The sequence below is a fragment of the Maniola hyperantus genome, chromosome 7 (genome assembly GCF_902806685.2).
Source record: "Maniola hyperantus chromosome 7, iAphHyp1.2, whole genome shotgun sequence".
Lineage (NCBI taxonomy): Eukaryota > Metazoa > Arthropoda > Insecta > Lepidoptera > Nymphalidae > Maniola > Maniola hyperantus.
In genome coordinates, this window is record NC_048542.1 from 12047687 (window position 1) to 12066431 (window position 18745).

Below are 18745 nucleotides of genomic sequence, written 5' to 3' on the forward strand. Positions count from 1 at the left end.
CATAGATCTATCTATTTATCTATCTATTGGCAAAGAAAAATAAAATATAAAGGTATAGAATTAATGGAGCGTATTAAGTCTTCTTATTTTGACAAAAACCTGTAAGTAACTGTGTTTAATAAAGATACATTTGATATTATTGTATCAGATAACAACTAAGTAAGTACCGAAACCGATCCAAAGCAGTTAGCGTTAGATGCAATATTAAATTACTCTTCATCAAGATTTTAAACAATATTTATTTGGTTCAAAAATCATTCTTTGATTTGCAAAATATATTATTAGGAACTAGTATTATGCCTATTATTTTGAAACCCCAAAAAATATAAGACGCATTAATTTTCATAAACCGTTTTATGGTTTTTCTCGTCTAGAAAAAATATTTATCATACTTAAATATTTAAAATCAACGATCAGGTAATTGGTACATAATATTTCTTGGAGAAATTCGTATTGCAACTAATAAATTCACAACTGGAAGGAAATTAAAACACTTAAGATTATAACTTTATAAACTACCAATTCAGGCACTTTATTTTATCAACTTATAAAAGTTATAATACATAATATGTGCAGTGCAACATTAATTAAACATTAGGTACATTGCTTTGAACAAAATTCCTCAAATTCTAGGAAAGCCACGTAAGAATGGCGACGTAGAGACATGCAGTGTCCAATTACAAAAAGATGGAAAATAAATTCACATAACCCGCACATTTACCGTGTACTGCTTTACTTTCGATGGCATTCCTGTGAATTATAATAGGTAAGGTTGCATTTTCTTGGAATTCGAGCATTATAGTGGTCAACAAACAATTAGGTAAAATAAATATTATGTATATAAAAATTAAAACATATACATATATAAATAATTCGGCTGCATGTGTTGCACTTGCAATTCGACTCGAAAATACGCCGCTTATTTATTGTACCTGATCCATGTATGTACCATTACCATGATCAACCCATAGCCGGCTCTTCTCTCAAAGTGAGGAGGGGTTTGGCCATAGTCTACCACGCTGGCCATGTGCGGATCCAAACCAATACATGGATTAAATACATAATCATTAGTGTAACTTGTATTCTTACTTTCTGTAATTTTGTTAACAATAAAGTTGTTTAAATAAATAAATAAATAAAATAATTAATTATAATCAAACTAGCTATGCCCGCGACTGACCGCATAGATTAAGGTTTTGAAAATCCCGTGGGAATTCTGATTTTTCGGGTTAAAAAGTAACTAGCTCTGTCACTCTCCAAGTCTTTAACTACACCCATGCAAAAATCACGTTGATTGACGACAAACTAACAAACAAGCACATTTTCTAGTAGTGACACTAAAAGTTTTTTACCAATTAACTAAAGAACATACCTAAAATGATTTTAAAGTCGATAAATAACTATTTTTTAATCACGGATTTTACTCACAGATATTTTTTAAACAAGCAAACTACAAAACAAAGAACCAAATTGTAATTTTATTACTGGGCTAATATTATGAGTTCGCCCTTACTGTTGCATATTTACCCCAGCTGTATCGCCTGCATTTCACCCGGGGTTATGAAATATACGGCCAATAAATAAACACGCCGAAAGGGGTGAGTTAAATATTCATAGGGTTAGTGCTGTGTGTGGCTGTTCCGTGCCTACGATATAGTTTTATTTTAAACCAACTTTTAAAAAGGTAAATCTTACGTGGGCTTTAATAACCTTCAGTGGTGTCAGAAGAAGAAGGTGCTTTAGGGAGTAGGTACTTATATAACATACAGCAAAGCTTGTATGTTCATATAAAAATCAAGTACTAACTTAAGTATATAAAATTAAATATTAAGTAGGTAAGTGCATCAAAGTAGTTTCAGTGAAATACATTTGAATCGACCTAATATAATTAAATAAATAAAGAAATTATCCCTTATTAACTCTAAATAAATTTAACAAATTAATAATAATGTACAAAACAGATTTTTGGGGCGCTTAAAATCACATTATTTGATGTACAAATGCATAATTTTTTTTTATTATTTAAATATTTATAATAACACAGGGGTTTTTAAATTTCAATAATTTCTTTAAAATCTCAAAATATATCTTTAGATCCATCAAGGTACCGTATTATTAAAATCGAGTTGATACTTGCCATTTGCCCTCTGCACTTGTGAAAGGCTAACCAGATTCCTTTCAGGGTACGGTAATGTAACCACTTAATTTTAACATCAAATTTATGATCAGATGTTAATAATATCCACAGACATACGGCTCGCTATAATTTTAATCAGTATAGATACTAGGTCCTGTACTATACCTTGTACGTAGGTATATACTTATAAGGGCATCGAATTCAACCTTCATCAATTACTTATTTAATACATCATATGAAGAACCTACTTTTTAAATACAATTTAAAATCTCTTTGGACACCTAAAACAAAAAAAGAGACGTTTGTCCTTCGGCTAGTCAAATTATTGAGAGATTGTGTTTTAATTTTATCACCTACTCAAAAGTATTTATATACGTTAAGTATACTACTTTTGTAGAAAAAAAATACGGACGAGACGACGTGAATCGATAAATCATATTTTAATACAGCCATCACTACGAAAGTCCAATATCGTAATAGACAGGGTAAAGAGTGAGACTTGTACAACATCACCAAATTAGCCAACCGTGTGCACTAGCCCCCGGGTGTATTCAGGGTTGTCACATCCACATGCCACGAGATTATTTTTGTTTATCATTTCTCCTAGTTAAAAATATTTGAGTAATATTATATCCCCTGATTTTTTAACTTCTCGATGTTTGAGAGTTGATAACTCTTCTCTGCCTGTAAGTAGAGAAATGTTTCGGCCTTAAGAACAAATTTTTACAAGTGTTTGGTCATAGCTTTCGTAAAATAAATACATTTCGTAATAGAACAGCAACAATTTTCTCGCTATTTAATACAATTCCGAAATCGTTTTATTAAAATTGCTTTGATTATCACACAAAATATTATGATATTCTCTTTACATCATGTTCCTTATTGCTTTGGTTAATTAGTAATGCGATGAGTTGCAAAATCCTTTGGCATATTTACTATAGTAAAATACATTTAAAAACATTCTTAACATTGATTTTACAATGCTTTCAATACTCTGATGAAGATACAAGGAGTCAACCCTAACCTGGCAGCGATATGTAAATGTTTTGTGACGCCTTTATAAATGATTTTATCCGTCGTGTTTTGTGTGAAATATTACTTCGGAAAATTGAATTTGACGCAATCTGGCCGAGATGTCCTGAGAACACATGTGCTTTTAAACTCCCCAACCTAATATGGTTATTATTCTAATAATGAGGAATAGGGTTGTTAACAAGCAACGCAATTGTATTTCGAATTCCTAGCGTATACTAATGTAGTCTTTACCGCATTCTAATAAATGGTATAGTTCTTTGACATAAATTAGTAATAGGACGACTTCTTTTTTAATTTAAAATTTAATTGCTTAAATCTGTCCCTGCAGTTATAAGTTTTATGACCCACGGTCTACACATAAATGGAAGACGTGTTATTTTTTTTAAAAACCTGACCATGATCTCTTGCTTGCAGGACTTCTCACCTAGCAGCAGCGCCCCTACACTACTGAGATAGATTGAGATAGCTCATAATTATTTTTGTTGTGTATTATAAGTACATATATTTTTATTTCACGTAGCCTAAATTATGGGTCTTATGACGAAATTGACGTAATCTGATAACACTAAACACCTGGCTGGCTGGGTCCAAATTTTTGTGTAGGTATTCCTCTGTTACGAACCTTCAATATGTACATTGTACAGTGTATCATTATCGTATCGATGTCCATGATCGTATCGATCGATCGATTAAGTCGTAACTTAGATATTATGTGATCCACCTGTGCGTCCTTAAACTAATGATCGTGATCCACTACACATGAATACAATCCAACAAAATTATACATAATATTATGTAGTTTCCAGCCTGTAGATACTCTGTGCCTATTTGTTAAAAAAATATAAATATTAGGAAACTATTAATCAAGTTTGATGGTCTCATTTATAAGTTTCTGTGACTTTTACAAAGTTGCCTAATTGTAACAGTGCACCATGTTTAATATCAACCTCCATTTTTATACTGTACAAGGGATTTTTGTTCTATAATTATTGTTATGGTTATGAGTACGAGTGGTTTATTTTGGCGTTCCCTATAATAAGTGGTCTATTAAATATAATACTATTTTTAGGTTTTTAACACATTCTGTAATTATTTTGTACTAGCTTATTCCCGCGACTTCGTCCGCGTGGACTACACTAATTTCAAACTCCTATTTTACCTCATTAGGGGTTGTATTTTCAAAAATCCTTTCTTAGCGGATGTCTTCATCATAATAACTATCTGCATGCCAAACAGCCCGATCCGTCCAGTAGTTTCACCTGTGCGTTGATAAGATTAGTCAGTCGGTCAGCTTTTCCTTTTTATATCACTTACTATTTTTAATGATTATTATTATTATCTTTGATTATTTTTAATATAGTATTATATCAGCGTACATATTCAAAATCCTTTGATCTTTTATCGTTTTGTATTTTATGTCTTTTTTCTTGTACCTTTATTTGTATTTAAATTTATTATTAATCATCTAGTTAGTGTAAGTGGCACTGCCGTTCTAATTAGATATAAAATAAATAAATAATAATAATAATATCAAGGTTTATATCGAAAATTAAGTTTTTTTTCAGCTCTATATCATTTGGCCACGATTTAGTTTTATTAATTAGTAGGTTTTGGTTAGGTGTATGTATATTCAAAATCTGGATATACACCCTCTACCTACTGTTCTGAAAAGTGAAATGATAATAAAACAACAAGAAATAACCTATTTTAATGCCTAATAAATTATAGCTTAGGTTGAGGTTTAGACAAAAATCATCGATAAAGGATTTGCCGCACTATTCGAGTTTTTATTATTATTTCCGAACGTGGTCTAAAGGTGACTGCACATGGCTGCAAAATTCGCACGAAACTCGCTTACCAACTCGCTAAACTTTGCTGTCAGTCGGATCAAAGTCATTCGGATTTTCAGTGCTGAAACACGCGATGCATATAGCTCTTGCGTTTCTTTCTCTTGTGGCGGATCGTCTTGTAGTATGCAATCATCCTTATTCATCAATCGCAATTCTGATGGATCACGGATAAGTTTTTGTGTTATGACATCGCATCACCGTGACATGGGAAATCAAATGGGAAGCTTGATTTGTATTCAAACAAACTAAACCAGAAAACTGATGAATATTCCCCTGAGTAATTCATATTAAGTGATGACTGGTTAGAACTGGTTTAGTGAATACGTAACTTCCTTCGACGTTAGTAGATAGGTAGGTATTTTAATAGAGTATGGTTATTATTCTAACCCAGATTAGAAACTAACTACCCACGATCTGCCTAGAACTTTTTTACCCGACTGCGGCGAAGCCCAAAGTAGGGTTATACATATATGTTCCAAATTCGTTTTCGGCTGATTCTAAATTAGATATTTTAGAGAAATTCAATATGTTGGCTCCTGGTATTAAAATTTTAAATGATGAGTCACTTCGTCTCCTAGGGGCTCCCGTACTAGATGCATCAGTTCCTCAATTTGTTGAAAATACTATTTCAAAATTTAGTAGTAACTCCCACCGTCTGTTTGAAATTAATCCACATATGGCTCTCACAATATTGCGGTTTTGTTTATTTGTTCCAAAATTTACTTACTATCTAAGATGTTCTCCACTTTGGAAATTTAATACTTTATTGGACAATTTAGATGCTTTTGTTAAAAATATTCTCACTAGTATTCTAAATTGTCCAATAAGTAATCAAGCATGGTCCCAGGCTTCTCTTCCAATCAGGTATGGAGGTCTGGGAATTCGCAAAATTTCTAGTGTTTCGCTGCCAGCATTTCTTTCCTCTGTTTACAGTACACACACTCTCTATGGCAAGATTATATCCAATTCTTTGGGTTCCATAGAGGTGTCTGGCTTAACAGAGGCAAGAAATGAATGGTCCATGCATAGTCCCTGCCAAGTGCCGGTTTCTCTTTCTTCCCAGAGACAGTGGGACGACATTATTTGCAAAACGACATTTGACACTTTACTAGCAAACGCAAATTCTAAAAAAGACCGTGCTCGTCTTCTCGCTGTCTCTGCAAAAGAGTCCGGCTACTGGCTACATGCTCTTCCCTCTGCCAACCTGGGCACTCTGTTAGACCATACGACACTTTCTGTTTTGATTGGTCTTAGGCTTGGCGCCACAATAAACCAGCCTCACCGTTGCCACTGCGGTGACTGCGTTGACGCCTTCGGCCACCATGGGCTCTCCTGTTCGAGAAGCGCTGGTCGCTTCTCCCGCCATAGTACCCTTAACGACATCATCCGGAGGTCCCTTGCCACCGCCCATGTGCCAGCTGTACTAGAACCTATTGGTTTGGCACGTGGCGATGGCAAGAGACCTGATGGTATGACGCTCGTACCGTGGAAGATGGGCAGGTCGCTTGTTTGGGATGCAACTTGTGTAGACACTTTAGCTGCATCCCACATTCAGGCGACCTCCTCTATGGCGGGTGCAGCGGCCATCAGCGCCGAACAGGCCAAAAGGCGCAAATATGAAAACCTCGATGGGAGCTTCGTATTCGTGCCTTTTGGTGTGGAGACCTTGGGGCCGTGGGGCCCGGGGGCTCGAGCTCTTTTTGAAGAAATTGCGAAAAGAGTTATCGAGTCAACCGGGGACCCGAGAGCTGGCAGCTACCTTGGCCAAAGAATTAGTTTGGCCATCCAAAGGGGTAATGCTGCCAGCATCTTGGGTACAATGCCTCGCTGCGGTGGTCTCGATGAGGTTTTAGATTTAATTTAATTTATTTTAGTTTTAATTTAATATTGTTTTCTTTTTTTTAGATTTAAGTTTATTAATAGTTTATTTGTTTCCATCTTCAAGTAATTATTAAATAATAAAAGAATATTTACAATATACATATTATAGGGGTAACCACATATTCACGGTTTTCGGATTTTTCCTTTACTTCTCCTATATACCTACCTAAGACATTGCTACCTGCCAAATTTCATGATTCAACGGCAAGTAGGTACCCTATAGGTTTTTCCTCTTGAATTGACAGGCATGACAGACAGACAGACAACGAAGTAATCCTGTAAGGGTACATTTTTTCCTTTTAAGGTACGGAACCTTAAAAATACTCTTAAAAGGTTTTACGTGAGGTACGGGGCGAACCACTTCTTCCTCTAGTTGGGATAAAACGTTTTCTTCAAAGTTTTGAAAGGATTTATCGTCCCTGAGGCACATAATTAACCTAACTTAACCGCTCTTCACAAATTAGACAAATTAAAAGCAGCAAGACTAATTGAATAGCGTTCGATGTGATAACAATCAAGATAGGCGTATTCTATACCGCAATAAATTAAAGTCACTCGCTTTATTGTGGGTGTTTACTTATTCAACTTTTTAAAGTATTGAATCAAATTTTGTAAGCCCACATATATTTTATTACCTACTCGTAAGCGTCTTTTAATTGCACCTACGTACAAAGAAAAACTTATATTTACATAGTTTTTAGGGTTCCGTATCCGAAGAGTGCCAATTGGACTCTATTACTAAGCCACCGCTGTCCGTCCATCTGTCTGTCAGCGGGCTGTATCTCATGAACCGTAATAGGTTGAGAGTTGAAATTTTCACTGAATATGTAAATCTATTGCTGCTATAACAATAAATGTAATACAAAATGGCCACCACTAAAATTAAAAAAAAAAGTTATTTCTTGTACGATGGTACGGAACCCTTTGTGTGTGAGTCTGACTCTCGCTTGACCGGTTTTTTTTTTTTTTTTTTTTTTAATAGATATAGCGAGCAAGCGAGCAGGCGGGTCACCTGATGTTAAGTGATTACCGCCGCCCATGAACATTTGCAGCACCAGAGGAGCCGCCGATGCGTTGCCGGCCTTTTAGGAATTAGGTTTTTTCTCCTCTTACCGTAAAACATGTACTGTATTGGCAACGGATGGGATCGGAACCACCATCTTTCAGATTTCAGTCCACCGACTTAACCTTTAAGCTATTGAGGAGTCGAGTGTTAGATACGATTTCTTTGTATTTCAGCTATAGACTATAGAGGCTAGCTAGAGGGGCAACAGATGTGGGCAAACGGTCCGTTCGCTTCAAACGGAGTGTGTCGAATAGCGAATCATTTTACTTAGAACTTCAACACCGTGTCAATGTTATTTCCTTAGCCGTCCATGTTTTTATAAGTTTAACCATGTAACCAAATTCTTGAACACTGGGAATTATTTTGTAACATCAAGCTTATGTTCTGGGTAGAGTAGAGCACTATATAATTTTAATTTTTTTAGGGTTCCGTACTACGTGCCAGCGGGACCCTATTACTAAGGGTGAGATCTATAGAGCGCGACAGATTAATGTGAAAGATATAGTTTTGTCTCGTTTTTACTCTGTCTTAAGTCTAAGCAAAGATAATATATTAAACAAGGTCTAAGCTAAGTCAGAGTGCACTCTATAGTTCTCACCCTTAGACTCCACTGTCCGTCCGTCCATCCGTCCGTCTGTCTGTTTGTCAGCGGACTGTATCTTGTGAACCGCAAAAGGTTGAGAGTTAAAATTTTTACAGAATGTGTATTTATATTGCTTCTATAATACTAGGTAATAATTTCAAAATGGTCGCCACGAAAATTTAAAAAAAAATTAAAAGTGTTATTTACGAACCCATCGTGTGCGAGTCCGATTCGCACTTGACCAATTTTTTTATTGCGTATAACTGGGTCTAGCGTTCAGACTTAGGTACACAGCAGCCTCGGGAGGCTTAGCTTAGGCCGGAGCCCAGGTGCAGTCAGTGTGGACTTGTGGAGTCTCAAAACACCACTGCGCTGCCTCGATCGATAGATAATAAATTGCGCATTTGCCTCGGTCAAGGCGCATCAACAACTACTGCGCTACCGTGCAAAATAAACTGTGTTTGCCGCTTTTAGTTTGAACCCAGGCCCAGCTCAAATAAGCCTTCTATTCATTTCAACTAAATACGAAACAACAGAATAAAACCGTTCCTATACGTTTTGAATTTTACGAGATCATTGCAAAACCTTAATTTATAAACCCGTCGTTAAACTCTTGTTCATTATTCGCAAAGGGCATTGCAACCGGTTAATTAAAATCGAATTTTGGCCAAGAGGCGGCACGGTGGGCGTCAACTTTAATATGAACAACATAGTGCGTAATATTCTTTTTTGTTTATTGCTATGTCGGTAGGTGCCTACCTACCAAAGTACACATCTCTCCCTAACAGGTGCGAATTCACGGAATCTATATATATAAAATTCAAAGTCCTGACTGACTGACTGACATATATGACGCTGGTCCTAGAGACATGAAATTTTGAGGGTGTGTTCTTTGTAAAGAGTAGGTATCCACTACGAAAGGATTTTTTGAAATTCTACCCCTAAGTAGGTTAAATGGGGGATGGAAGTTTGTATGAAAGTCCGTCATTTTTGAAGTCACCTTAATGAAAATTGGTATTTAAGCTTTCGGTTATAAATAAATAAATAAGTATTTCACGATTTTTGGAAATTCTACTACCAAGAGGGTTAAATAGGGGATGAAAGTTTGTATGAAAGTCCGTCATTTTTCAAGTTATTTGCATAAAAATTGGTATTTGGGTTTTCGGTAACAAATGAAGAAATATGGATTTCAGGATTTTTGGAAATTGAACCCCCATCTCAATTTTTTAAACTCCACCCGAGCGAAGCCGGGGCGGGTCAGCTTAAGCATAACTAACTTTATTGCTATAACTATGTATCAGTACTAGTACTTAGTAGGTAGTTATTAATTAAAATGTAGCTAAAAGTTAAGTAATATATTACTTATTTAATTTCTTAGCACATCTTGTACAATAAAAACATACATACCAACAAACTTTCAAGGAATTGGTTAATTTTAAAACCTAACTCGTAGCTTTAGTTTGCAGTTTAGGAAACAATATTTTCATATATCAATTTCGTAAAATCAATCATTCAATCCTCAAACAGCGGTGTTTCGCACAACTTATGCGTTAATTAGAACAATATTTTAGGAAACAACGACACAATTTCCCGTAATTAGAATACACTGCTCGAAGAATAAGTAGCTTGGTCGAGATCAAAGGGCGCTGCGCGGACGCATATCGCACTTCATTTGACACGTCATTCATTCATTATCCTATAATATGTTTTGGCTCAAATTTTGCACATTAATATAAGATCAACATTCCCTAAAATGCGATCTTTAACTTAAATAGGAACTTATTTTATGAACTATATTAGGTTAACTGTCTGAATTACTCCGAAAAAGTAGAACATACTTATACCTACTTACCTATTGAAAATAAATAAAGTAAAAAAAAAAAATACTACCGCAATTTTAAGGCGCATCGCTCACTGTATAGTCAAGGATGATCTAATGAGGGTAGAGAAATGTTCGCATTCAGGCGACTGGCGAGCTTGTATCAAAAATCCTAAGCGAATAATATACTTTGTCACACTCATTCGATATACTTAGTTGCTACGGGTAAAAGCCGAAGTGCGGTTACAGTTAGTTTTAACCGGCTACGACTAGTTCCGGCCAGTATCAATTGGTTAAACTTAGATGTTACCTATTACGCCTAAGACTTACCTAATTATTTACGCCTAAGATGTAGATTTAGGCTTTCTGCCCTGACACACAGCATACCATGTCAAAAACAATAAACAAACGATAGAGTCGAAAAGGTGCTCCTCAAACGACCGCGCGCGTCGCATCGCTGCTGCATTTTGGTTATATGAGCGATGTCCTTCAGGCCATGACAACGTCGTTTCGCGCACCTTGCACACTAATTAGATCATATTTTAGGACACAACTACATAATTTAAAAACAACTCAAGAGTAGAAGATGTGGTAGAAGCTAAACCAAGATCAAAGTGTCCAGTGCGAGCGCATGACATGACGCGCTTATTTGACACTTAATTTATTTTATACGATCACATCAAGACTGGGCATCCATTACTCCTATCGACCGATCAATCGTTTCTTGTAGCAACTTAAGACTGTTGACTCCAGCAAGTTAAACTTCCATCGATATGCTCAGAAGTCAGAATGGAATCGATTGAGCATTTGATAACTAACTCCTGTCGTAGAGGTGTAAGCTCATGCTCAGGTGTTAGTAGCCAAAAGGTGCCAACCAAAATTAAAGCTCCAAGGGCTTCTTTGAATATAATTATACGGTACGATATAGGTAGCTCGTAGGTATGCTTCTAATGTGCAGTTTACGGAATTTATCTACTTCTAAAAATATTCTACTTAAATTAATCTAATTAGACGGAAATGCGCAAAACGTCAGTCACCGGATTGATATATAAGCTGAGCAAGGTACAAGATCGAGTTGGAGCTAATTTCGTTGTTACTTTTGGCAGGCTGCGGTTGCGACTAGTCAACAAAAATTTCTCGACCATGATGAGAAGTTCCAGTTGACTACAATCTGATTAAATGATGTCAATTTGGGGCACATCTTGATGAAATGATCTGCTACTCTCCATTAAAGAGACGTTAGAACTTAGAACACAATGTTTTTTAACTCTAAAATAAAAAATATAAAGAATGCTAAGACCTAATACTAGGATTTAATTTAATTTAATGTTGTCTTTTTACTTTGAATTTAAATATATAAAAAAATATTTCTTTGTATACCGTTGGCTTCCTATAAAATAAATAAAATCTAAATGCTAGGACCAAGGTTTTAAGTTAGTTTTTAATTTGCATACGTAGCATTATTTTTTAGAAACATTCCTAGGATTTAAAAATTCACGTTTTTGGCGATAAGTCGATAAGTCAAAATTTTTTTTCTTCACTTAACGGCTTTTTAGTTAAAAGACGGCAAAAAGCTAAACCTAACAAGAAACCACCTGCGATTTTAATCGTTTCACCGCCCACATGTTGCGCCTTATTTTTAAACTTACTTTCAAGTTGCGTTGTTTACAAAATAGTAACAAAAGGGGAAAGCTATTTTGTGCTAGTGCTGGCGTGTATAAATAATTTTACAGCGCGCGGAAATCGTGGGACATCAAAGGTTGACAAACGTACACACCTGTTTATGAATGGATATCGAAAATTGCGTTAAAATGTTTTAAGAGAGGTTTGGCGAACCCTGAAACTTACTCTTGATGAAGTATGAACGCTGTTGTACAAAAAATTCAAGAGACTGTCTTTCAATCTATTTGAATATAAGGGAGAACTGACTGACAAACATTATCAACGTACAGCTCTATAAACTTGAGATTTTGCATGTAGGTAGCGTATAGTGTAGCGCCACACTAAAGGATTTTCAGAAAATCAAACAATCTTTAAAAAGCGGACCAAGTTCAGTGCGGACAAAGTTGCGGGAAAAAGCTATAAATCAAAGATAAGTAATAAGATGTTCATAATATTTGACATGGCGTATAAAATCCGTGCCTTCTCGCTGTGGAGTAGATAGAAAATACAAAACGCACGAGAGTAAAATAATAGCTGTCTACATCTACTTTTAGTATATTTTGGACGCGTAGGTATATTGTAACTTATCTAGGTAGGTCCTTTTTTACATAATATAATAAATCATTATTACATAAGATATTTTTTTAAGTAGGTACCTTGTGCACTAACGACAACTACAAATCTCATTCAAGAAGAATGATACATATTTCTCCTAAAGCTGCACTATGAAAATCAAGAGAAACTGCGTATTATGAAATGTGTTTAGTGTAACCAGTGTAGCTGTAAATCAACAGGACGGACGTGACCATTTGGAGAGGTTGAAAGTTAACCTTAGTGTTTAGACAAGAATTGTTTTAAACAATGCTAGCTTGTGTAAACTGAACAGGAATGACATCCCTTTGAGCGTGCGCCTCGGACATGCTACGGAGAATGTAAGGCCCTTCTTACATTACGATACTTCCAGGCGACTAGTATCCTACGCGAGTCTCGAAGACGAGTCACCGAGGAGTATCTCACATACATTTGTAACTCCACTAGCTTGGGCGACCTGGGGGGTGATTACGTAAAACGTTGAAGTAGCGACAGCAACGTGACAGCAGTAGCAATGCGACAGGTCATTTGCTGTCTCTCTTTTTCTTATTTTGCTTTGTGGCTATTGCTGTCTCTCTCTAGCCGAACGTTTGACAGCAATGATCGCGAGATTTACGCCTGTCGCAAGCCTGTCGCGATATAGGTACGTTATCACCCCGCCGATGTTGTCTGAGTAAAAGGAGTCTCCTGCTAGCGCTCCCGGGCGTGTCCCATAATATTATGCCAATCCGCACTGTACCAGCACGGCGGACTGCGGCCTAAACTCTTTTCATTCTGAGAAGACACCCGTGCTCAGTATTGAGCCAGCGATCGGTTGATCATGATGACGACGATGACTAAATGATGCCCACGATCACAGAATTAGTACCCTTATTATAAATGCGAAAGTGTGTTTGTTTGTTGGTTTGTCCTTCAATCACGTCGCAACGGTGCAACGGATTGACGTGATTTGTATGGGTATAGATAAAAACCTGGAGAGTGACATAGGGTAAATCAAAGAGTTCCCACGGGATTTTGAAAAAACCCAATTCCACGCTAGAGGTGCGTCTCAAACTTGCTACTACCACAGAATCATTTTAATCTATCCTCTAACCGATGACCTATTTATTAGGCTGCTTAAATAATATTTTGAACTTATCAATGTTTTTCTATTGCTTTCTTTTCTTAGTTTACTTGCCGTATTCATTTTAAGCAATCTACGTCTGCACTTACCTACCTACTTCATGTCTTATCTGCTTTCGCTTTCATAAGCATTACATCGCAGAGATTAGCTGATGCTAGATTAAACAAATCTGTGTCATCACAGCCAACATGACAGCTACTGTTTATATTTTTAGGGTTCCGTACCTCAAAACACAAAGGAAGCCTACCCTTCCTACCTATTGGATTCATTTCATAATTTTTAGCTTCTTTCTCCTTTATAAAACTCAATTAAGTAAGTAATAAAAATCTGTATTCTGAGAATAAAAAGCAAAAGGTAAGCTTTATTCGAAAGAGTTTAGGTATAAAGTAACATGCTAAATTAACAATATTAAATGTAAATAAACTAGCTGATGCCTGCGAGCGTGGATATAGGTTTTAAAAATCCCGTGGAAACTCTTTGATTTTCCGGGATAAAAAGTAGCCTATGTCACTCTCCAGGTCTTAAACTGTACCTACCTACCCATCCAAAAAATCACGTCGATCTGTTGCTCCGTTGCGACGTGATTGCAGGACAAACCAACAAACAAACACACTTTCGTATTTATAATAGGGGTAGTGATAATAGGGAAAACCCCGGTTAGTGCGAGTCGGACTCGCACACGAAGGGTTCCGTATCATTATACAAATTACAAGATATAACACTATGCCTACCTACCTAGGTAGGTACTTTGTAATTTGCATAGTGGCCATTATGAAATTCGCCATCTTGGTTTTTTATTACTTTTTGTTATAGCGGCAATAGAAATACACATTCTGTGTAAAAATTTCAAGTTTCAACTCTACCTTTTACCTCCCTACTCCCTATCTACGATTCATGAGATAGGTACAGCTCGCTGACAAGTCTAATCATTTTTTTATTTAATTAAACTTTTACAAGTACTTACCTACTTTTGAATACTTTGTCTGTCAAGTAGGTAGGTACTTTTGACAGACAGACGGACGGACAGAGGGGCGAACAGCGGAAGCTATAGAGGCCCGTTGGTACTCTTCGAGTACGGAAATTTAATCTGATACCTAACAGGTGAAGTTATAATTTGCTCTTCTTAAAAAGTTGCATTAAGTAGGTAGGTGCTAGTGCGATAAATTGTATTTTGTTTTTCACCAAATGCAAACAAAACATGGTCAATGTAAACAATTTATCATTTACATTAAAGCAACTAAGATACATAGGTATTTATAGATAACCCAAAAAGTTTGTGGCTATTTTTGTCTAGAGATCTCTTGTTGTTTTTACTTCAAGAAGCTCTCTACTTTATGCGTTGAACTTTTATAAATTCTAGAGCGGAAGTTTATGTTTGCCTAGGTATATTTATAAAAATATTTTTTATATTAAAGCTTCGCTAGGTTAAATTATTGTACCTACTATCTAAAAAGCTAGATAATGTCAAGATACCTAACTAGTAATAAAATCTTACCTAACTATTGGAAATATAACCGTAAATTATAACGGAGAATAGTTATTTAAAGAAAAGACGTTCGCTTTGGAAATAAAGTAAATACTTTCATCAATACATAAATCTACTAATACATATTTAAGTAGGTACCTTCGAGTATAAGTTGTTTACTTACCACCAGTTACCCATGACGGCGTCTACCAGGACCAGTAGAGTGCACAAAACTTTCCAAAAAAGCTTCATTTTGCTTTAAAAGTTCCAAAAAAGCATAAAAAATCTTCAAATTCACCCCAAAGGAACACTTCACAACACCGAGTAAAACAACAACCAAAATACGAAAACCATTTTGAAAAAAGAATCAAACCACATAACTGAACAAAAACATAACACAAAATATTAATTCTTGAAAAATGAAAAAAAAAACTTAAGAACAAACTTTTTCAGAACTTTTTCTGATTTAAAAAATAAAAGATGCGTGTCATTAATTGAAAAGCGGGAATTTTTCTAAAGAAGGGTACCTATTCTTTTTATGAAATTCGAAAGACTTTTAGCCTAACGTGTATTATCAACGCGCCTGCGGCCCGCGCGGTTTGAAATACAAAACCAGACTGGCTTGTTCTAAGTCGTTTGTAAGTATTCCATAGGATTTGCCGTAAGGGGAAGGGTCGAACTGGAGGGCGTGTAAATGCAATACACCACACTGCACTAGTTCATCCTTCAAAGCCCTTACCTCGAGCTAAGGTTTTTTTGAAAAAGGACATGTCCGTTAAACAGCTTAAACAAAAGCTGCTAGTGCTGCGGGCCTTGACGTTAACTTAACGAAACTGCAAATGCAAATGCTCAAAATTAACACCAAAGTATTTTGATTTGTTCAGCCAAATTCAATATCACTCACATCAGTCAAACGTAACGTAAGTAGATACGCTGTAAACTCGCTGTAAACCTAATACAATAGTTTTTTTTTAATTTATCTACTGCTCTGGATGCATAGTCCTTTAGGCTTTAATGTTCCCAAATTATTATAGAACCTTTAACGAAGTATAACAGATAATAAAAGAATAAGAACAAACTAAGGTGTTTTATATCCATAGCCTATCAATTGTGAGCTTAAACGCACAAAAAGAGGGTTTATGCGAAAATATTTTTACATGTAACACTGACATTGAAGTCGATTACGTCTTGACCGAAAGAAGATTAAAGGGGACGGTGAGCGTAAAGTTTAAATAATTTTATTTATTAAGGAAATCAGCAAAATCCGATACTTAAGTGGTCAAGCGATCTCATAAATAATAATTTAATCTTAGTTAACATATCTCTGGAGTATCATAGTCCGTATTGCAAAGTAGCAGAGACGATATTGCAAGCGTTTTGTGTGTGACTTTTATTAAAGTGGTAACTAGAGATTTGCATTAAGTTGAAGATATGGTAAACGTTGATATATTTACTTGTTTAACCGGACCTGTCTGCGATGTCCATTGAGAATTGCAATAAGAGCATATTGATAACATTATTTAAAATGTCATTGCAGATTGCAGACACTCACATACCTTCCTTAACGTTAACAATCTGAGGCACCAGTGCAACCTTTCAAGTTAACGTGGATTTAGCTTAACACAACGACTTCTATCACCTACACATCACATATCTACCTACTACAAAGTTGATGGGTCAACAAAAATTGTGTTCTATGAAGCTATTAAAATTACATACTACCCACTCAGTGGCTGATTCTGGGGCTCGATTGCATTTGAATGACAGGTAGGTCCAATGTCAATATCGCAATCACCTCTGATTGGTTGGTCTGAGAAAAGTTGGTAAAAATATACCACAAGCTAGATGCTTGTGGTATATTTTACTTGCAATACCAGTCTGGTATTTATAATGTTGTACACTGATAGGCAAAACACTGAGTTTTTACCTACCCAGCCGCGAGCGAAAGCTGAACCTACCAACGACACTTTACAGGTAGAATTGCGAAATTCTGTACGCGCCTCGTTTTAATTTCGATGCAAATGGAGAGAAACTAATATTACAACAAACAAATATGAATCTCATTGTATTCAAATAAAAACTATAATTGCATTTTCACTATCATTCATCATCAGCATTATCAGCTTTTCGAAGCTTTTAACTCGGCTCCGCACATTACCTATTAGTCTCTCTCTACCGGAGACCAATTATTAAGTCTAAGATTTTGTCTATTATATCGGCAGCGGCACGCAGCTAGTTCACGCAAGAAGCATTCGAAATTCGAACGGCAATCGCGCGATTTTGGACGGCTGGTAAGTAATGATAAACATTAACCTAACTTTAACCACCAGCCTTGCATCTCGGGCATCTTTCATTTTGATACCTCATTCAAACGCAAAACAGCATCGATAAACATCGATCGATTTTGATACCACAATCGATCTTCAGTAAATTCGCTAAAACGCTGAATGCTAAAAGTATCGTATAGGTACTTTGGCTCTATATCCTGTAGGTAGTTTAGTTGAAAATTCAGCATTTCGCCCATGTAAATAAGAGTCAGGGATTTAGCAAAGGGTGTGGGATAAAAGGCAACAATAGGGCTTACCTGGCATTCTGTTCCCGTGTTTATGGTCGCTGTAAAACTGTAATTGCAACAGATCAAACGGACCGACCGACTATTGAGATAGTTGCACACTAAGATTTAAAAGTGATCATTAAAAAAAAGTTTTTTCCTTGTATTTTTTTTGAAAATTCTACTTTTTATAGTGCTTTAAGAAAATATTATTTTTATGATTATTCACCTTTATTATTACCTTCTTATCTTCGCAACTAATTTAAAAAAATATACCCAACAGCTACAACCGTTGAAATGAACTACACCTATGTATTTAACTACGTGTAAGTAGGCACCTACATTCCATATTGCTGCGGGAGGCACATTTTTCACATTACACTTTTTACACACATTTGGAAAAAATATCAGTTTATAAAAACAACCATAACTATGCCTTCTTTTATCCGATGTTGATTATACGAGTCTTTCCCACGCCATTTTCACAGGTATTTCACACTTCGCGTCAGCATACTCGACATTGCAACAATGTCGTCTTGCCAACTATTAGCAGGTGGTCTGTCTGACTTAATAATATTAAAGATATCTTAATGTGAGGGATAATTAATAAATAATAACTCTTTACGTATTTGTAGTTTGTAAAGCAATTAGCATTGGACCCAATATGTACAGCCCCGCCCGTTAAGCTACTAGCTTACATCAGGCCATCAAACCTTACTCGTAGACTCGGTATATTAATTTTTAATAGGTTTAAAATAGAGCTGCTTTTTTGTCCATACGTACTTACATGTTCGAAAACTTGATTCCAATTTATGGATTGCGGCTGATTAAATTATACCCTTATTTGTCATCTATTTAAAACTATTAATTCTAGGTCTCTTACGTACCAAGTGATACATTAATTAATATATTTATTTAATTATTTTCATAACTCTTGTTTATCTGTATACAGTAGAAACTCGATTATCCGGCCCTCGGTTAT

At 35.8% G+C, this 18745-nt stretch overlaps 1 protein-coding gene across 1 annotated transcript in view; it reads right to left on the minus strand.

The window, feature by feature from the left end:
• LOC117983507 (protein Wnt-3a-like) overlaps nucleotides 1–15812 on the minus strand; it is a 76728-nt gene extending 60916 nt beyond the window's left edge. The window contains exon 1 of the mRNA XM_034970072.2: nucleotides 15397–15812. Within this exon, the coding sequence (XP_034825963.1) occupies nucleotides 15397–15464 (68 nt within the window). The 5' untranslated portion in view covers nucleotides 15465–15812. The remainder of the gene's footprint in view (nucleotides 1–15396) is intronic.
• Between the last annotated feature and the right edge of the window lie 2933 nt (nucleotides 15813–18745).